The 19,952-nt window shown below is 42.8% G+C and overlaps 1 protein-coding gene across 1 annotated transcript in view; it reads left to right on the top strand.

The window, feature by feature from the left end:
* The window catches only part of LOC116939633 (calpain-1 catalytic subunit-like), a 62,108-nt gene extending 42,474 nt beyond the window's left edge, over positions 1–19,634 (top strand). The window contains exons 14-21 of the mRNA XM_076062968.1: positions 1,879–1,956; positions 8,515–8,572; positions 12,817–12,881; positions 14,215–14,283; positions 15,107–15,185; positions 15,501–15,617; positions 16,673–16,731; positions 17,142–19,634. Coding sequence (XP_075919083.1) covers positions 1,879–1,956; positions 8,515–8,572; positions 12,817–12,881; positions 14,215–14,283; positions 15,107–15,185; positions 15,501–15,617; positions 16,673–16,731; positions 17,142–17,168 — 552 coding nt within the window. The 3' untranslated portion in view covers positions 17,169–19,634. The remainder of the gene's footprint in view (positions 1–1,878; positions 1,957–8,514; positions 8,573–12,816; positions 12,882–14,214; positions 14,284–15,106; positions 15,186–15,500; positions 15,618–16,672; positions 16,732–17,141) is intronic.
* Positions 19,635–19,952: the final 318 nt, after the last annotated feature.

Below are 19,952 nucleotides of genomic sequence, written 5' to 3'. Positions count from 1 at the left end.
CTCGGCCACCTCACTAATGGTCTGGATTCCTATGGAACAAGGGGCAAGTATTTTTGTATCAACCTCAAAGGGATGGTGCCCGATGTCAACCTCCATCTGGAATTTGACCTGCCTCACTTCCAATTGATGCACAGCATCATTGAATCGAAATTAATGTGCGCATCTGTACCGCTGAGTTGATTTGCTTTTTTTTTCATCAAACATCACAAATTAATGATGTCTGGCTTTCACAGATTACATAGCATGTACATAAACACTATGGAATGTGTATGCAATATTTATATATACTATATCAGTCATGTCCCAATTAGCTTATCTCTTGTACTGATATTTTAGTCTTAGTTTTTACATTGCGAAGACAAGTCATCCGGATAATTGGATGTAAAACAGGTCTACTGGTAATAGTGGTGTAATTAACTTGATATATGTGCAGCACATTTATTAACATCCAGTTGTTTATATTCAAGACGGAAATATATTTGAAAAATGTATGTCCCATGGATAGATTTCGGTTCTAATTTCACTTTTGCTACCATCTCTCTTTTCCACCCATATGCCCTCTGTGCCCCCCCTTTCCCCGTGTGTCTCATTAGCCTTTCCGAGATGCAAAAATAGATGCCAAAGACCTTGGTTTTTGCATGTGCAAATAGTAAAAAACAGAGTCGGCCTGGTTGACTTTGATACGAGGGTTGCCATCTCTCCTGGTTTTCCCAGGATTGTCCTCTTTTTGAGACAGCTGTCCTGTATTATATCTAGCAGTCTTCCCAGGACATTAGAATCCCTGTGTTTTGTCAGCTGCATAATAAGCCACCGCTTATGACAACGCATTCACGTGGAGTACTCCCGCCTCCTGCTATTAGAAGATATGTCAACCTCGGAGGTTGCGGTGGCCCTAATTGCTACCGTGTTGTCGATGAGCACATTGCTGATGAGATTCTTAAAAGTGAAAGCAAGGTTGAGCCTGGATAGTGTTCGGATGAACAAACACCACCATGCAGAAGAGATTTTATACGATGTGGGACAGCATTGAGGGAAGTGCAGCAAAATCCATTGTTGTACTCTACTTCTTTGCTTCCTTCCTTGTCTCCGCCAACCCACACTGACCATCGTGGTAGAGCATGGTCACACATCCTCCATGACCCGCGTGGCGTGGGAAGGCCCTCACTTTGCGGTGGATTGACATAAAGGCTGCTGTACATGTGCACAGGTACATGTACTGCACCTTGGTTTCTCTACCAATAACTTGGGTTCACCAAAGGAGATTTGAACATTGCCAAATGCTCTGTTGTGCATGGAGACACTCCCTATATATTTTCTAAATCCGATTAACAGATGCTCATAGCACTAAAGGGATTTTTTTTAAATGCACAATTTAATCACCTCATATTGACAATGGTTTTCCTATTAATAAATTGGCCTCCGCTATAATAAAACGCTGATCTGATGATATACTGTAAAACAAAGAACGTTGATCAAATTTTAAAAAAAACTAAAGTTACGGCCCTTTTTCAATCCACTGCTGGATGAACAACTGCTGCACCGATGGCAGGGGACGTTTGGCCATATTTGACTCTCCGCAACTCAGAGCGGGTTGGTGAGGTGTGCGGAGACCTAAGACCGGTTCGGATACCACTCGCCACCGATGTTAGCCGTGGCCAGGCATCCAACTCAGATTGCCGCGTTCATTGCGCGGACGCGCGAACTGCTGCGACATCTCATTGCCCCCACCGATCGATGACCGCGCTGTCATTTCCAACTCTCAATGTTTGCGTCTCCCTTTTCCGCCATCATCACGTGGTCCCCCGTACGAAAGTGGTGGTGTTGTGTTTTTGTGACACGATAGACTGTCCACCTGTGTGTCCCGTGCTGGCGGTGCAGCCCAGCATGCCCGTGGAGGTGGTGGAGACGGACGAGGACCGTAGGTTCACACAGGTCTTCAAGAAGCTGGCCGGCGAGGTGGGTACATCACACTTAAAAAAAGGGGACCGCGCGGGCCCGAGACCAGTTCCCCTTCTCATCTGCCTGCAACTGTTTTCTCCGTACCCCACCCCTTGTTTGTAGTTAATTTCTATAAAGTCGTGTTTCTTCCCTCGCCACACTATATTTTCTTCTCCACACCCTTGGAAGTAGTTTTTATTCTCTCCCATGTTTCGGTGGCGAGATGTCAATGACCTCGCCTGGTATGCGGGGGGTCGTGGATTCGATCCCGACCCTGTCGCCCACTGTACATTTGGAGGTTTGCACGTTCTGCTCCCCGCGGTCGCGTGGATCTTTCTCCGGGTCCTCCGCTTTTTCTCTCTACATTTAGAAACATGTCCTTAGAGTAGTTGGCTGTTGTAAATGTCAACATGATAAGCCACTTTGTTGAGCTATCATTTGTGGCCAGGTCGCTTCTCAGTGGGCCTTATCTGGTAAAATAAAAATTTCAATAGTTTAGTCTTCATGACACACATGTTCAGCATTTTGCATTGAGGTCGCATTCACATGCTTTATAAATGCATGTTCTTTTGTAGATTCGGTGTTGGGTACAATGATTACACAATTGCATGAGCTGTTACAGTGCCTAAAAAGCCCTGTAGATAAAAGCTGAGTATTGTGGTTTTTGATAGCCGTGTGCTTTTCCCAGGCTCTGGTAAGTGTTCAATGGTAAAAAAAAACCTTTAATAAATCCAGCTTACTGACATGCCTGTAAAATGTACACTTATTTCCCCCCCCCCCCCCCCCACAATCTTCATGAATAATATATGTACAGTTTGTGTGGGTAGGAGAATAATGGGTCAGTATATATCTCCAGTTCAGTTTTTTGTCTCCTTTTTAAAGAGAAGATTGATTGAGGCACCATTCCATGACCGAGGCATTACATCTCTGTACAAACGTTTTAGTAACTTGGTCCAATAATTCTGTTTCAACAGCTGGTCCTGCTTCTTTGACAATTGAATAACTTCACAAAGAGGGCACCAAAGTTAGACTTTGTTTCATGCAAATAGGAATGAAACAAACCTAACGTAAAAAAAATTGGCCAATCAAAATGAAATAATTGTTTTAAAGATTACTAGAAAATACAGCTATATTTACATCTAGGTCAGTTTCAGAAAGCAGATTGGGATCAACATGATGAAACAAAATGAGTAGATTTGGGCACGACACATATCCAGGAAGGATAATAAGGAGTCAGCAAGCCTGATGACTGAATGCCAGCCAAATTGAGCAGTGGGCTTGGTTGAGGTGCGGGGATGAGATCAATTGTGGCATCGCAAGCCTGTGAGGGATTTAAGGTGTGATGTAGGCCTTCATCCATCAGTGGCTAGACCATGGCTGGCAGTGATGTTGGGAAGCAATGTGTTGCTATCACTTGCCTTAAATAAATAATGCTGGCTCTTTTGTTGGAGATAATCTGCATGACTTTGTATGGTCACAGGTCGGACAGCCCAAGCGCACTGCTACATCTACTGTGTCCGAACAGTCCGGTTGCTAATTAAAGTCGGCCAGGAAAGCAACGCTCAAAGACATGATGAGCCTGCAGCCTTGACCTTGCTGGCTTCCAGCCACTCATCGCATCTGCTGCTTAATCGTCGCCACGTAGAGAGTGTTTTTTAATAAACGCTGCCTCGCCACTCTGAGCACAGCAATACATTTCGCGTCCCGAATTCCAATATCGTGTCATGGCAGTAGGGAGGGGTGTGGGCCCCCTCACCAAAGTGTTTTGCTGAGCTAAAAACCGCATTCCGTGTTACGCCAGGTGAGCGTTTCTGAAAGGAGAGTAATTAAAATCGCGTGCACCAAGCTGGAAGTGAAAAAATTAAACAAGCAAAAAGATCCACCATTGTCTTTTTAACGCGGTGTTCCAGGAGGTGTTTTAAATTGCATGCGAAGTATGTTAGCTTCGGGTTAAATGTAAAAATACAGCCCTGCATTTATCGTTCACGCCACTGATGGTGGAAGAGCCTCCACTATAACCTATACCCTCTCTTGACGGAGCTGTAGAGGGGGTCTTTGGCTTACTCTGCCAGACGTACGTACAGTCCTACTTATACCACATTGGGCCAAGTGCTGCTGCAGCAGAGCACCAAAAGTACAGATGGAAATTTAAATGTGTGGTTGACTCGGCCACATTCGCCTGGGCTGAATAGAATGGCTTCTGCTTTGTAGAAGTCAACAGCAGTTAAATTTTGCTTTAAAGCTTTCGTGACTGCAGTAATTCATATTCTTAGCTCTTTCGGTAAAGTCACGTTGAAGGGAAACACAAACGGTCATCACCTGATGATGACCGTTTGTGTTATGGTCGAAACGTCGTGAGAATTTTTATTGTTTTATATATATTTTATTATTTTCCTTCAACGTGACTTTACCGAAAGAGCTAAGAATATCAACAGCAGTTGTCTTGTGTATTTGATGGCTCTGGACCTCCGCCAGAGGAGATGAAGAACCGCAGAGATACGTTGACGTTTGACTTGCTAGGGGTTGATTACACTCCCGTGTATTGTAGTCATTGCTGACAATCAGAGTCGAACGAGTGGGTGGGGTGGCGAGGTGGCATTTATTTTGGTCGCTAAAATTCAACATTTCGGACAAGTAAAACAAACTAATTTAAGTTGACGTAAGTATTCGACACATTCTTTAATTGCTAATTATACCATTTCTAATTTTAGTCACTCTCGCCAGAATAATTAATTTTGACACTTATAAAATACGTCCACAAACATCATTAATGCCGAGTTAGAATGTAATTGTAATTGCTGCTACTTGTAATTAGAGGTTACTGTTAAAGTGACTTAAACTTGCAAGTGATTGCGTGTGTAACTGGCAGCGTCTTGGCTTGAGTAGTAGAATGCAGTCACACAACGTGACTTGCTAGCTTAGGGGTAAATGTGACGAAAGTTAACAATGCTTGTGATATTCTTGGTTCTTTCGGTAAAGTCACGTAGAAAGGAAACAACTAAATATTAAAAATATGAAACAATAAAATTCTCACGACGTTTCGACTGCAACACAAGCAATCATCATCAGGTGTGAATTGTGGTTTTCACACCTGATGATCATGATTGCTTGTGTTGCAGTCGAAACGTCGTGAGAATTTTATTGTTTTATATTTTTAATATTTTGTTGTTTCCCTTTTACGTGGTGACTTTACCGAAAGAACCAAGAATATGAATCCCTGCAGTCACGAAAGCTTTAAACCAAAATGCTTGTGATGTTTATTATTTTTTAAAGGTGACATGCAATGCTTAGTACATTGCATCATGAGCACCATTCCTCTCACCGTTGAGGGTTTATATAACACTGTGGGCTTACCTTGGCAGTTTGTAGAACAATAACACCTCTGGTTCTCCCATGATGTGAACTGCCTATTGCATCGCTGCAAGGCCCATACATAAACAACAAGCTGTATATGTTCGCCAAATTATTTTTATTCAAATTTGCATTTATATTTTGGGTTAGCCAATCGGAATAAAAACATTCACATAGTGTATTATCATTCACTCTACTAATGTGTAAAGCACCTGAAATTGATTTGGCTTTGTAGTGTTGTGCCCACCTCTTATTGGCATGAACGATTGGTTAATTGAAGAATAATTTTCTAATTTCAGACATTTTGTTTGCGTCCTACCACTGCCGCCAGCCCAATCTTTGCAATGTAAATCTCAACTGTGATTCTCGTTTTGTTGTTGTTAAGCAACGTCCTCACGAATGTACCTGTAAGACGAACCCATGCTGCCTTGTTACTTTAACCTCCATGTGTAGCAGGTTAATTGCCACTGTCGCCCTTCTTGTTCGGGTAATTCCCAGGTGGAATGGCAAGAATTGGTTTGTTTTCAGAAAAACACACCCGCACGCACACACACACACACAGGCCATTCAACAAAGGGTCTGGTGGATCATGAGTGTGATTTCTCCTTCAAGCTCAATATTAAACCGAAATGCACGTTGCCTCAGCCATTTGTAAACCAGCGGTGATTGTAAAAACAGGAGACATCTCTCTCACTTTAGTGTGAATAGGCAAGAGGTTAGAGTGACATGCCGAGCACAAATCTGCCTCTGTGTGCTTGTGCATTGTCCCATTTGCATGTCAGTCGCAAAAGTGTTTCAAACGAGGGCGCTTGTAACATTAGCCAAATGCCAGTCAGACCGTTGGCTCCATTATATTAGGAAGTCAATGCATGAATTAGCTTAAAGAGATTTTTGTAAGTGTGTGTGTGTATTCTGTTGACCCCACGACTCGTCTTACACCATTCTCTACTGCATGCACGTTCACTTATTCACTTGAGAGCAGGTCCTACATTTGGTTTCAGGAGACCATTTGGGAGTATTGTTTGGCGGTGTAAGTTGAGCCGAGATTGCATAGCCTCAGTGTGTGGTTACCGATGCTCATATTATCGGCTTAAACACACAATGTGCTGCTTCAAATATGAAGTTCGAAAACGCACAGGGATTTTTTTTCTACTCTGTGTTTATTTTCTGAGTGTATGATGATGGCTGGGTGACACTATGGTTGGAGTTCTAAACCAACAATTGAAAGATTGGTTCATGTGGTTGACAGCCCACCATTCCCTCTCGGGTCTATGGGCTGTCATGTAACAGTTTGTCAAGGTAACGAATCTCAACAGACTTAGCTGTTTAAAATAAAGAGTACTTAGTAATGGAGTGTATTGAGAAATCTGAAACATCATAGCTGTTTTTGGGTTGTACCACATGTTGTTCGGCATGCCATCCGACGTTTACTGCATGTCCATCGACTGAAAGGGGTATCCAACGTTTTCGTTCGATTATATGCAGGGACTCCCCTACTTACGAGCATTCGACTGACGAACTTTCAGAGATATGAACAAATCTGTCTGTCCAGTTGCCTGTTCGGACCATGAGTCGTAAGTTCAACCGTCGCGCAATAGATGGCGGTGGTTATTCGGTGTCAAGCACCGGCTTGGTTTGAGTCTCGGGACTCAAACAATAAGAGGTTTACTAAGGTGTCGGCAGCTGTTCACGATCCTATTACCTGTTACAAGTTGATTTATGAAGAGAAGAAGAGAGCAACTGTGCAGACATCTCTTGGTAAGTTTTTCAAGAGAGTAGAGAGGAAACGCGAGCACCAAAGGGAATCCACATCTGCAGAACATGAAGAAGCAGTGGCATCTACATCTGCAGAAGATAAATAACTAGTGGCATCTTCATCTGCAGAACATGAAGAACCAGTGGCATCTACATCTGCAGAACGTGTAAAGCCAGTGGCATCTACATCTGCAGAACATAAAGAACCAGTGGCATCTACATCTGCAGAAGATAAATAACTAGTGGCATCTTCATCTGCAGAACATGAAGAACCAGTGGCATCTGCATCTGCAGAACGTGTAAAGCCAGTGGCATCTACATCTGCAGAACATGAAGAACCAGTGGCGTCTACATCTGCAGAAGATAAATAACTAGTGGCATCTTCATCTACAGAACATGAAGAAGCAGTGGCATCTACATCTGCAGAACGTGAAGAAGCAGTGGCATCTTCATCTGCAGAACATGAAGAACCAGTGGCGTCTACATCTGCAGAACGTGAAGAACCAGTGGCATCTACATCTGCAGAACATGAATAACCAGTGGCATCTACATCTAAATGAGATTATAAAACGTTTAAATCCATTCCCTGTGTTTAGTGTACATGCCGTACAACATGTTTGGAATCGACAGGAGTAAATTTGGACTTTGCGAACAAATCGACTTACGAACAGACCTCTGGAGCATACCTCGTTCGTAAGTAGAAGAGTCCCTGTGTATAAGGTTTTCAGGTGCTGCTGGTATTTTGTTGTAGGCCAGCCGATGTTTCTTATTAATTTACAAATGCTTAATAACATTGGCTGATCTCTGAGCCAATTGGGCCACCTCTGGACAGCTGAGTTTGACAATGAAGGGCAGAATACCAACGTTTCTGAAGAATAAAGTTTTCAATCTTTGCGTATTGCCATGTATTCCTTATTTGTCACAAACGTCGACACGGGCAAAGAAAATGGAAAAAAAGATGAAACGTGCACGAAGAATTGTGGGGAGGTGCAGGATCAGAATGACACTGACACGCCGAGAGATGTTTGTAGTTTTAAGAACCTAATTCAAATCTACGAAGAAAAGTAAGTGGCCTTGGGCGGCATACATCATTGGAGAAGGGCCATTGCTCGGAACCTCACCTGTTATATTTGTTTTTCTTGTTAGGGTCACAGTGTTATCGACGAACATGTTGCATTTTTTGTCATATGTGCTTGTGCACCAGAATCCCAATCGTTTATTTTTTTTTATAATAGAACAAACGTCGGATCACGTAAATGGTGAACGCAGACGAGCCACGGCGCTTGGGGAACACTGACCTCTTCTTCACCACCACGAGTTTCAGAAACCCTGCTGGATGCTTGCACTGCTAATTCGTTCTGCGCTTCAGATTCCTTCTGTAATGGGCACGCGAGTAGGGCATGTTCTGCCCCATGCCACCATCCCTGCCCTCATCGTCGTGCGCCCGCCCCCGGTTGTCTTGTCTCACAGGACATGGAGATCAGCCCCAGGGAACTGCAGGACCTCTTAAACAAAGTTACTGCCAAACGTGAGTTTACCGATGCACCGTTTTTTCTAAACGTTATGCAATATTTCTCACAGCACGGTGCCAAGCTGACTGCTGGAAATATCAAATCTGTTTTGCGCGGATTGACCTTTATTTTCCCACGGACCCAGCAGAGATGCCAGAGATGAATGCCGTCGTGAAATGCTCCGACCTATTTTGTCTGGATTTTCGATGACTTTATTTCAGTTACAACTGCTAAATTATTTAAATAGGTCGCGCGGTTATCTTTAATCCAGATTGGCAATATATATGCTGTCACCTTGTGAGAGATATAGTGTCGAAATACAATGAATCATTGATATTGTTTTACGTACTCGATGGCTACAAGCATAGCAGTATAAATTATAATATTTACAAGTGTGCATATGCTACGTTGATTTCTGTCTTTTGACACCCAACCCCATGCACATTAAAGATGTTATTCTCAACAGGGAACAGAAGTTGCAATAACTTTTTCTAATTAGTCAATTACATTTCAATTCTATGGCCATGTGGACACGGTGATTAGATCAGCAGACTCACAATCTGAAGGATGAGAGTTAAAATTCCATCCGGCAGTTTGACTCGCTTCATTGTCCCATCTGGGGTCAACACTTTGTGGGCAATCAACATTGCTAGTCCTCATGGATAAACTGCCACCCACCATAGGAATGTAGAATTTGCACCACCCACTCGGGGTGATTTGCAGAAATGATCACAAGCCTGGCCCAATTTTATGTGGAAGCCATTTTGACTGTGGTATAAATAAATAAAAATCACCTTGATATGAGCAATATGACATAAGTTGAGCAACCATTGGGCATCTCATAATTACAGAGTTAATAGATCGGCTGTAAAACCCGTGACATCTCCTGGGCCTTGTGCCAGTCACAAGTTTCAGAAAATACCTCGCTGAAATGTTTTAGCCGTTTAAGTGTCTATACTCTATATTGTATTTGGGCGGAATGTTGGCACAGTGGTAAGCACGCTGCACGATTGAGTCCAGCGACCCGAGTACGACTCCCGATTATGGCTAACAGCAGTGGCGAGCGACATCTGAACTGGTCCTGGATCAGCCAGCATGGTCAAACGACTCCCATGATCGACACGGCATGGGGATGCCGTCAGCAGTGGATTAACAAAGTACTGTAAATCATGAGAAATATATTATAACTGTTCTCACGGTATAAAACATTGCAAGTCAAAGTGATTTCCATCTCTTCAAATGATCATATGTCGAGCTCATTTAAACTTAATAAATAACAGCACAATATAATGATTAAAACATGTTTTATTTGCATCGGCTGCCGCTACAGCTGCTGGTCTCACGGTAACCGACAATCTAATCCCCCTTTTTTTGGGCACATTATTAAATGTTTATAAATGAGAAAAACATCGTTACGTGAATCAATGGATGTGCAAAAGAACAGAGAACCTGGCTTTGAATCTCAAGTGAAGAGTGATGCCAGGCTGCCAGTACCTGCTTTTTTAAAAATATATACTCATTACTGCTTCGTAAAAACGATGTACATCCTCGTGCCAAAATGTTGGCTGATCAACATGTACACCACTCATGTCCATGGCCAGAATGGTAATCAATGGTAAGAAACGGCCGTTGGCGTGGCTACAATATCATGGTCGCACCATTCACATCCGTTACGGTGGCAACAAAGTTTATATATCTCATTGGCCCCAAAATGTATAATTCATGTATTTCAATTCGGTGTCCTTTATTTGAACACGATATAGCGCGTTTTTTCATTTAACATTTGGATGTGGCTTTAAATAATTGATATATTTCACAGTCCCGTATGATTCTTTAGTTGTTTGGAAATTGAAATAATTTGCATGTAGGTGGGGGGGGGGGGGGGAATGGACGTGCATTTTTTAATTGCCTCTACGAATCCCTCTTTTCTTTGGGATTGTTCCGCTTGTTCCTGTGCATTTGGTGCTGTGTTATACAATCATGCACGTTGTGCATCTGCAATATCTGTAGGATTGTAATATATGCAATTAGCTTACTGCAGCGCTACTAATTTGTGGCAAACTGTTTGCAGGGCAAAGTTTACTGATTTTTCAAATGAATGGATTCTCAAAGCTGTAATCATGTTGTTGCACTATATATGGTAGGTCATGCAAGCTGGTTAGCATTGTGGCTAATTTGTTTGGGTCTAAATCAGAAGTTTTCAAGTTTATATCTTGGTTGGGGGTCAACTTAGCCTATCATCTCTTTATGGTAGATAAAATAAGTACCCACTTGAGGTAGCTGGATGGCTCCAAGAGCAAAATTCTGAACGAACGCTATTGAGATTCAGCATTCAATTGTGATTAAACTGAGTTATCAAGTGTAGTAAAGTGATGGTCTGATACAAGTCACCAACGACTACACATTAAGGTTTGTTCATTAGACCTCCTTTGCCAGTACCAACATGTAATAATAGGGTTTTTCACCAATTGGGTCGAGGCTCAAAAGAAAGCCGTCCATTGGTGTGGACCAATCAGTTTCAAGGACAATGCATATATTATCATAGTATGTTTTTTGTTTGCATTTTGACTGCAGGTATATGTGGTTAATGCAGACATGAATCCTTGTAAAAAAAAGGTTTTCGTTTTGTTGCCAGAAAAAAGGGGAAAACCCCTATTATTATTAAGTTTAGTCTTTACTTAATTTGGCTAGATTTGATCTCTAATAAAAAAAAATATCGGATTAACTATCGTGCAAAAAACACTACTCTGTCGCAGGGTAGGCCCCTAATGTGTGGCATCAGTGTGTCTGCGCGTGGGGAGTGGCGGTGCAGTCGTCGACGCACTACCCAATGGACTTGGCAGCCTGTGTTCAATTCCTGGCCACGGTTAACATCATTTGGCGAGTGATATCTGAACCGGTCTTGGGCTCCCCCGCCCATTGAATGACGCAGTGTAATCAGTGACGCAGCGTTATCAGTGACGCAGTGTCGTCAATCAACCCCCACAACTGACACGGTGTGGGGAGGCCTGAATCCAGCGGTGGATTGACAAAGGGCTTCTGCTGATGATGAGCATGATGAACTATTCCATTAGAGGCTCAATTGATTGGCATGTTATGCATGTGCCACGTAAAATAACATCACATTGCACGTGCTTGTTTCGACATCATGCATATGACCAGTTCAAGTGTGGCCTAAGGTATTATCGCAATGGTGCACACTATGATTGTACGACACCTATCGTTCTTGATTTGAAGCTTTTGTGGCTGCAGGAATCCATACTCTTTGGTTCTTTCAGCGAAGTCACGTGGGTAGAGATAATAATAATAATAATAGATCACGACGTTTCGATCGCAACAACAAGCGGCCGTCTTCAGGTGAGAGAATCAGACAGCAGTCTGCGTGAATTTACCGAAAGAACCAGAGTATGGACACCTATCGTTGATCGTTGACTACGTATACATGTGACCTTGTTGTACATTATATCTGCATGCAAACATTTTAAAACGGTCAAGCATATGCCCTTATACCTAAGTGTTGACACAGCTAACACACAGAGTCTTGTTTATTATTTAGTTAAGCGGTATGCATTTCACGCACTTCGTGTGATGTTAGGGAAATGGTTCGAACACAGCACAGCATTCACGGCGACGAAGCAAGCTGCGCTGTTGTCTGGTATAAATAGGTTTAACGGAATACACCTACAAATATGATCAATCCAGGTATCTCTGGCGCAATTTCTATGTACATCCACACTATTATCGCGTACTGTATTTTTTCAATGCTTTGTTACCACGTGTAATTCACAATCATTTCGGCAATATTTCTTCAACCCGCCGCTGCTCTTATGGGGGGTGGGGGGAGGGGGTGGACGGCAGTCCAAATTAACGTGAATAACGTCGACACGTCTGCAATTATAGATATGCCCAAGGGTTTTCGCTGCCCAAAGATGGGTTTGTGGTGGCGTTTGTGTGTGTGCAACAGTGTAGCAATTCGCGCTCTGCACTATGAGCCCAGCGACCCGAGTTCGATTCCCGCTCGCCAGCGACGATTATCTGAACCAGTCCTGGGCCTCCCCTAGTGTCCACTCGGCCTCATATTAGTACCTGCTGCGGTGTGTAAACATTGCCACTGGGGGGAGACAAAGGCGGCCGGGCGTGGCGCTGGCCACCCACCCCCCTCGCGTGCCGCGCCAGCTCTCATAGGTGCTCGCTAACAGCACTTGCCACAACGGTATGTTCAGGCTATATGGCGGGGGATCTTTGTCTTTGTGTGGGCCAGATGGCGAGCTCAAGTCCGATGGATTCAGCTTGTACGCCTGCCAGAGCATGGTTGCCCTCATGGATGTATCCTTTGGCGACTGTAATTGGTTTATGTGAACATTAATCCTCCTCTTTTTCCTGCAGTGGACGTGTCGCTAAATTGCATCTCTTGGCTTGCGTGCAACAAGCTCCGGGAAATGTCTTGTTTTCCCAAACGGATGCCCTTTCACACCGATGTTTGGAGAATCGATCGCTTAATTAATAGCTTGCCCCGTGTAACTGAAACTGAATGGGGAAAAAAAAAAAACAACTCCCGCTTGTGTTAACCAATTCCTTTCCAAAGCTTTTGTGGGAAAAGCCTCGGTACCTACGTGAAATATGCGTTCAGTGACGTTGAAATTTGTAAAAGGGCTTAGGCGGTTGCGCTGACAAAGTGGTTCGTATGTACGTCGAACTTCTATTGCACCGTACGTAGCCAACCGCGCTAATCGGAGGTGCGGGGGAAGGGCAACAAACTCAACACAAAAAGCAGTTCTGAGGGAATGTTGCGAACCCGGCGGCCTGAGTTTAATTGCTGGCCCGCGACTTAACTTCAGTGGCGTATCGATGTCTGGACTAATCCTGGGCATTCCCCTTCAATAACTGGCACTGAGGAGCGAAGTAAAGTAAGGTCACACAACCCCCCCCTTGACTCAATCCAGCGGCAAATTGACAAATAGCTGTGAATTGAAATGCTATTGTCATTAAAAAAAGCATCAGTTTAACACGTAGGCTTTCGCGACCAATATCCATGATATCGTTTTTTTTTTGGGTTAGATCGTGTAAATATAAATGTGTCGTTAAACCCGCCACCACCCGACACAGCCAATTAGTAAGGGTTGTCACGTAAGCGGAACGTGCCAATTCGTTACTAGTACAGCACGCCGGTGTGTGTTGGAGAGCAAATCCACAACATTAAATCTGACTGTCCGCCTGATGAAGCTAGTTGTAATTGCTGGCGAAAAGTCGTACTCAGATTGTAAATGTTGTGTATTTGCTCTCCAACGCACCGGTGTGCTGTACTAGTAACGAATTGGCATGTTCCGTTTACGTGACAAACCTTACTAATTGGCTGTGTCGGGTGGTGGCGGGTTTAACGACACATTTATATTTACGCGATCTCACCCAAAAAAAACCTTTATGATGGATAAAAAGTATTGTTACATTTTATTTACTCCTCTCATTGTCATCTATATATGTACATCCACACTATATAATAGAAATATATTGTTTTATATTTTTATTATTTTATTGTTTCCCTTCTACGTGACTTTACCTAAAGAACCAAGAATATAATACTTATTTCGTCTCTTTACTCATTGAAAGAACCGTTGCATTTATGAGTGATTATTTTCCTCACCTTGCTGCTACACTCCAGTCTGATGGAAGCGGAAAACTCGGCCTTCCCGAATTCAAACTGCTCTGGGAGAAAATCAAAATGTGGCAGGTAAAGTGACAGTCTTCATTCGCTCTGGCACATGATTTTTGGTTGTGCCACGTGGCGCTCAGCATGACGTCCAGCGTTTGTTGCTCAAAGTGTATTGATTGGAGAAGAGGCTGTTTAGATGAGAAGAGGGTGAGGTGCTAGGCTGGGTGAACTGTGGGGAGAAAATATAGTTTAGGTTTTTATTTATTTATTCCCCGTTGTATTTAATTGTGCAATCAGCGTCACATCTATTCAGACCTCTCAGAGAGCAGATTTACATGGAGCCAATAGACTTACATTACACCCATGTAGAATTACATATGGCCCGTTGAGTAATGTTGGAACCATACATTATTGCACCGCCTGGAGACATACACTGGACTCAAATGCGGTACATATTTCAGAAAATGGTGACTGATTGACACCATCAGATTTACCATACAATAATTGTTTTGTTCAGATTGTTAGCCACGGTTGCGGTGTTGTGAATAAGGAACCGCAGTGGTGTTTAAACAAGCCTGTGGCAAGAGCACTCCACTCGCAATGGAAAAGGCTGTAAGTTCAAATCCTGGCTGGGTGGTCAATATGACTCACCATCTCTCTGGATTCAATAAAATAAAAGTGCACCACTTAATAGGGAATCAACAGTAGATGTCATGGAAAAAAAAACTGGCCACTGTTATGTATTAAAAAAATGTGGACTCCCAATGAAGGTAAACATTTCCCCATGTTCGTTTTAAGCAGGTGGATTCAGCTCAGGTTTTTGTTACGAGCATTAACCGCGTGTTATCCAGCAGTGTGCATAGCCATTGTTTACACTGATCTTATTTACTCTTTCCTACAGGCAATCTTCAGGAAGTATGATGAGGATCGTTCGGGTACCATGTCGTCGTATGAAATGCGAGCAGCTCTCAATGCTGCAGGTGAGATGGATTGATTTGGGCGCGGGATCATTTGGGCAGCTGCTCCAATTTGGAATTGAATGGTCAACCGGAGGGTCATAAACCTTCTTACACTTAATGGGTTCGCATTTGGTGAATCAGAGGCTACGTTACTGAACTTCCCAGTGTAGCGCCGTGCATATTCCCAAGGCTGTCCATGTAAAATTTCATGAATGTCTCATGTCACCTTAATTCATATCTCACATATGTGGCACTGATAGTAGCCAAATTAATATGTATACTGAATTTACATTCCCATGTTTGTACATTTACCTCCTAACACCACAATTCACACAGGATTCCACCTGAACAACCAGATGTATCAGCTGATCACCATGCGCTACGCCGACGAGAGTATGACCATCAAGTTTAACGACTATATTACCTGTATGGTGCGATTGGAGGCCATGTTCAGTGAGTATTATCCAGGGAATTATTTGGAATGTTTACATTGCTACTTGCATATTTTAAATGTGTGTGTGTGTGTGTGTCATGTCTAATCTAGCTGTTGTTGCTGCCGTAGAAATGTCAAAGTTAAAATCCTATTCAGGGGTCCAATAATTATTCAAATTTCTTATGCGTATTCCATCCTAGGATCCTAATGCGCAATGCATCAAAAGCAGGGGAAAAAACAGCACCAGGGCAACCGACTAAACTAAAGAGGAGGCCAGTTTAAGAAGATGGGGTTTCAAAGCAGACTTATATATCCATAATAGAGGTTTTTGGGTTAGATCATGATCTAAAGCCTTCGTGTTAAACAGACTTGTATATGTATATACCGACTGATTGCCTGATTTAAAGCGGCGAGATGTTCCATAGCTTGGGTGCCACGATCACCAAAAGAGCAGCTCACTTCTCCGAGGTTAATGGATATCGCATTGTGAAAGAAAACAGGTCAACAATTTCAGATATACATCGACCTCAAAGGGCTTCTTTAATTGGTCATAGATCATTACTATGTATCATGAAACAGTTGGTGTCCAATTATAAGACTGCCCCCTCCGTAGGAATGTGGAATTAACACCACCGACGTACTGGCGCAAGGCCACCAGTGAAGGAGTGCTGCCCCACATTCATTTGAGCATAGACATTGACTTAAAACAAATATACTTAATAAACAAAAACTTGAAAATGTCGGGATATGTTTTAAATTACCTTTACAGTGGAATACAGTCTCACGTGAATATAAAAACGTGGAAAGGGCTCCTTATTGACTTGTAAAGGTTCGTTACATCAATAGACAATTGTAATTTTTTAGAAGTTGTAGAATTAAATAAGGCAAACAAAAACTATTGACAAAGGGCAGCTACAGCCGGTGATACTTTCAATACCGCACTTTAATAATGAATTCATGGAAAATGTTAACAATGAAAGTGTGGAACCTCCAGCACTGCTGCGAACAAACAACTCACAGGATGTCAATTTGGTTGGCTGAAATGTTGTGCGGTCACATCTCCCGTGTGCCACAGGAATATTCCATGCCCTTGACAAAGACAAACGTGGCGTTATCAGACTGGGACTGGGTTTGGTAAGGTTTGCACCCACCACAAACACACGATACGCTGAAAGGAAAATGATGACAATATAACAATATCTAGTGTATAGCAACATGGAAAAAAAGTAATCACTGAAATGAGTAAAAACACATTTTAGCCAACATAACTTTCAAGTGCTTTTATTTTAATTGTTAATTGTGCAACAAAATAAACTTGGAATTTGAATTCACTCATCAACAAGATACAAATGCTGCACAATTGAACATTATAGGCAAAGCCAGCACAACCACCATAGGTTTCAGCATTAACGTGAAGCTCTTCACCGAATTAAATAACTTAAACGTATCCGTTCTTGCAAAGATGTTTCCAATAAAACGCACATTTTTAAGTAACATGTATTCAAGCACTGTGTAAATACATACAACCCATCATCTCTTTGCAGTGGCTGCAGTTGACCATGTACGCATGAGGTCTTCACCGATTGGCCACCAGGAGCAAGGAGAGCAGAGCCTGCACCAATCAGAAGCAAGCATGTGCATGAAAATGTGCCAGAAAAAATATTCACCGAGTTGAATATCGTGCTGAGTGTCAAAGTGGAGCCTTCAGCAGGGTGCTTTTAGCTCCGGCAGTACTGTTACATTTTTATTACATTGCTGAGACGTCAGTTTTAAGTTTGACAAATTTTGGTACGCCCTCGTGTATGAGAATACCGTTGTGTTTTTACGCCATTGATCGGTGCATTGATAATGTGCATGGTATCTGTTTAAATTGTATGGAGCTAGCAGGCATGTGTAGCCAACTTGTGGCCATGTGATATAGTTAATTGGGGAGCTGGTATTATTTAGAGGAGATTGAAGGTATGTTTCTGCCCCCCTGGTAAGGAGATCTAAAATATGTCTTGTAAAGTGATGCTTTTCTGTCATCTGGTTGTTCGGGGGCAGCCTGGTGTTGGATTGTGTGAGGATGGAGCATTGCAATGGCTTTCGTGCTGATCTGTGAACTGCTGTTCAATTTCCTGAGTTGCAGATCCCTCAGATGTGTGTTGCTAAATGGGGCTTGGCATGTAAAGGAGCAATATTATAAGTTCGTGCACTGAGAATTACAGCAACGGTACTTTTCTATAAACAACGGTACTTTTCAACAGTGGATGTCGTATTGAGGGACTGGCCCCTTCCGAAAGAATGTGGAATTTTAACAAACTGGTTCAGGGCCACCAGTACCCTCACTCGTTTGAAAAAACGAAACCAGCCGGACTTTTATAAAGGCATGTACTTCCAGTAGAATAACTGACAAAACATAATGTCTTAATCAGTTTTATGTTTGTCTACAAAAAGGGTAAACATTTCTAAAAGGAGTAATTGGTCAGATCATTGATGGAGCAAAGTCAAAGTGAACCATTTATATTGGCATTTTTTTACAGGGGAGTAAAGAAAATAATATTGTAAATTATTCGATCAACATACAGGATTGGATCATTAATACTGGACTGGTCCGCTTCAAGTAAAAAGGCTATACATGTGTGTGCAAATTGTGGACAAGTATTGGAATTGTCTGCATTGGAGAATTGTGCATGATGATTTATGTAACTTTTAATTCATCCTCCCTGCTCCAGCTGTGGCCTCTTCTGCAAGTCACCGTTGGCATTACTTGATGGTAAAAAAAGCATGGAGCGGAATTTGCGAAACCTGCAGGCATGGCAGCAGGAGGGGATGGTAAAGCTATCTGCGCCATTGTTTTTTGTTGTGAAGCTATGGGTTTACAAAGTGTTCTCCGGTGGCGTTATTGTCGTAAGCCGTCCATAACGGATGCACCTTGCGTCCAAAGGGAACCACTTGGTTTAAGGTCAGATGTCCGCACACTGCTATTCAGTCGGACTGTGGTGTGACAGAGCCAAATGACTCACGATTTGGTTTGATGCACCACATTGTCGGAAGTTCGCGTTTTTCCTTTGGTCAGAATGTCACTGCTGGCTCAGGGTAATGAATGGAGGTGAGTACTGCCTCGGACTTGTTTGAGCAAGGCAAAGATTTTGACTTTTGTCCAAGACAGAGTGGAAGGCAAAACATAATGCAAATGTAACATTTTAAGTCAAGTGGTATTTTTTTTATAAAAATGTTAAACTTATGTAGATTTCAAGGAATTATTTCAACTCTCACAGAAAGGTAAATTGCACGTGTGTGTGTGTTGGGAGCAGTAGTGTAGTGGTTTAGCGCTACGCTGCGCTCTGAACCCGGCGGCCCGGGTTCGATTCCTGCTCATGGCCAACACCAGTGACGATTATCTAAACCGGTCCTGCCCTAGGTCGACTCAGCCTCAAATGAGTACCTGGTGCGGTGTAAACATCGCCACTCGGGAGACAAAGGCGGCCGGGCGTGGTGTTGGTCATCCACCCCCTCGTGTGCCGTGCCGGCCTTTGTAGGTGCTCGCTAACAGCACTTGCCTCTACAGTCTGTTCAGGCTATACGGGGGATCTTTGTGAGAGGGAAAACGCATGAAACAATTTTAGCAATAATCTCAGTGTATAGCTAAGAAAATCAATTTTGCCCCCACTGACGGTTCTTATATAAATGCAAATATTTGTGCAATACATACACACGCGAAATGAGACGTTAACTTGACAAGGTTCTCGTAATGCTGCGATACCTCGCGCCAGTCGGGCAGTCTTATCGGCTCGTTTATTAACCTGCCTTTGACTCGAGCAATCTCAAGGGTGCATTCGGCGGCTCATTCTCAAGCGTGGGCATGTTGTGACCTTAGGCCAGGTGGTCCCAGGCGGAGGGGTGGGGAGGAGCTGTGTTGTATTACAGGTGGACACGACACATGCGAGCCCGCAGTTGTGCCAATCGTTGCTTATATGAGCATTTGCCTTTTGAATACTACTGTACGTGTGTATTTATAAATGGGGAAAATAAAATGTTTTTGTATGTGTGAGTAAGATGGACCCAGGAGTTTTTGCAAGTTGCAAGTTTTGTGTCATGGAAGGTGACGCACAAAAAACCCGAACATGACTAGTTTAACTTTTGGAAAATATTGCAACGGACACATTATGCACTTTATTTATATATATATATACACCTACGTCTCCAAACATTTAATGTTGACATTTTGAAGACGGCTGGATGATACCCTGACCGAGCGCTAGTTTCAGAAAGGTAAGATTGAGGAGTTCAAATCCCAATCAGAGGTTAACTAATCCTATTGTTCCTCCAGGGTTGATAAAATAAGTTTTATATATTTTATTATTTTATTGTTT

The sequence above is a fragment of the Petromyzon marinus genome, chromosome 6, assembly GCF_048934315.1.
Source record: "Petromyzon marinus isolate PM22_M1 ecotype Great Lakes invasive population chromosome 6, UKy_Petmar_22M1.pri1.0, whole genome shotgun sequence".
NCBI lineage: Eukaryota > Metazoa > Chordata > Hyperoartia > Petromyzontiformes > Petromyzontidae > Petromyzon > Petromyzon marinus.
Note: the sequence above shows the minus strand (reverse complement) of the source record. Positions and strands in the feature narration are given on the sequence as shown.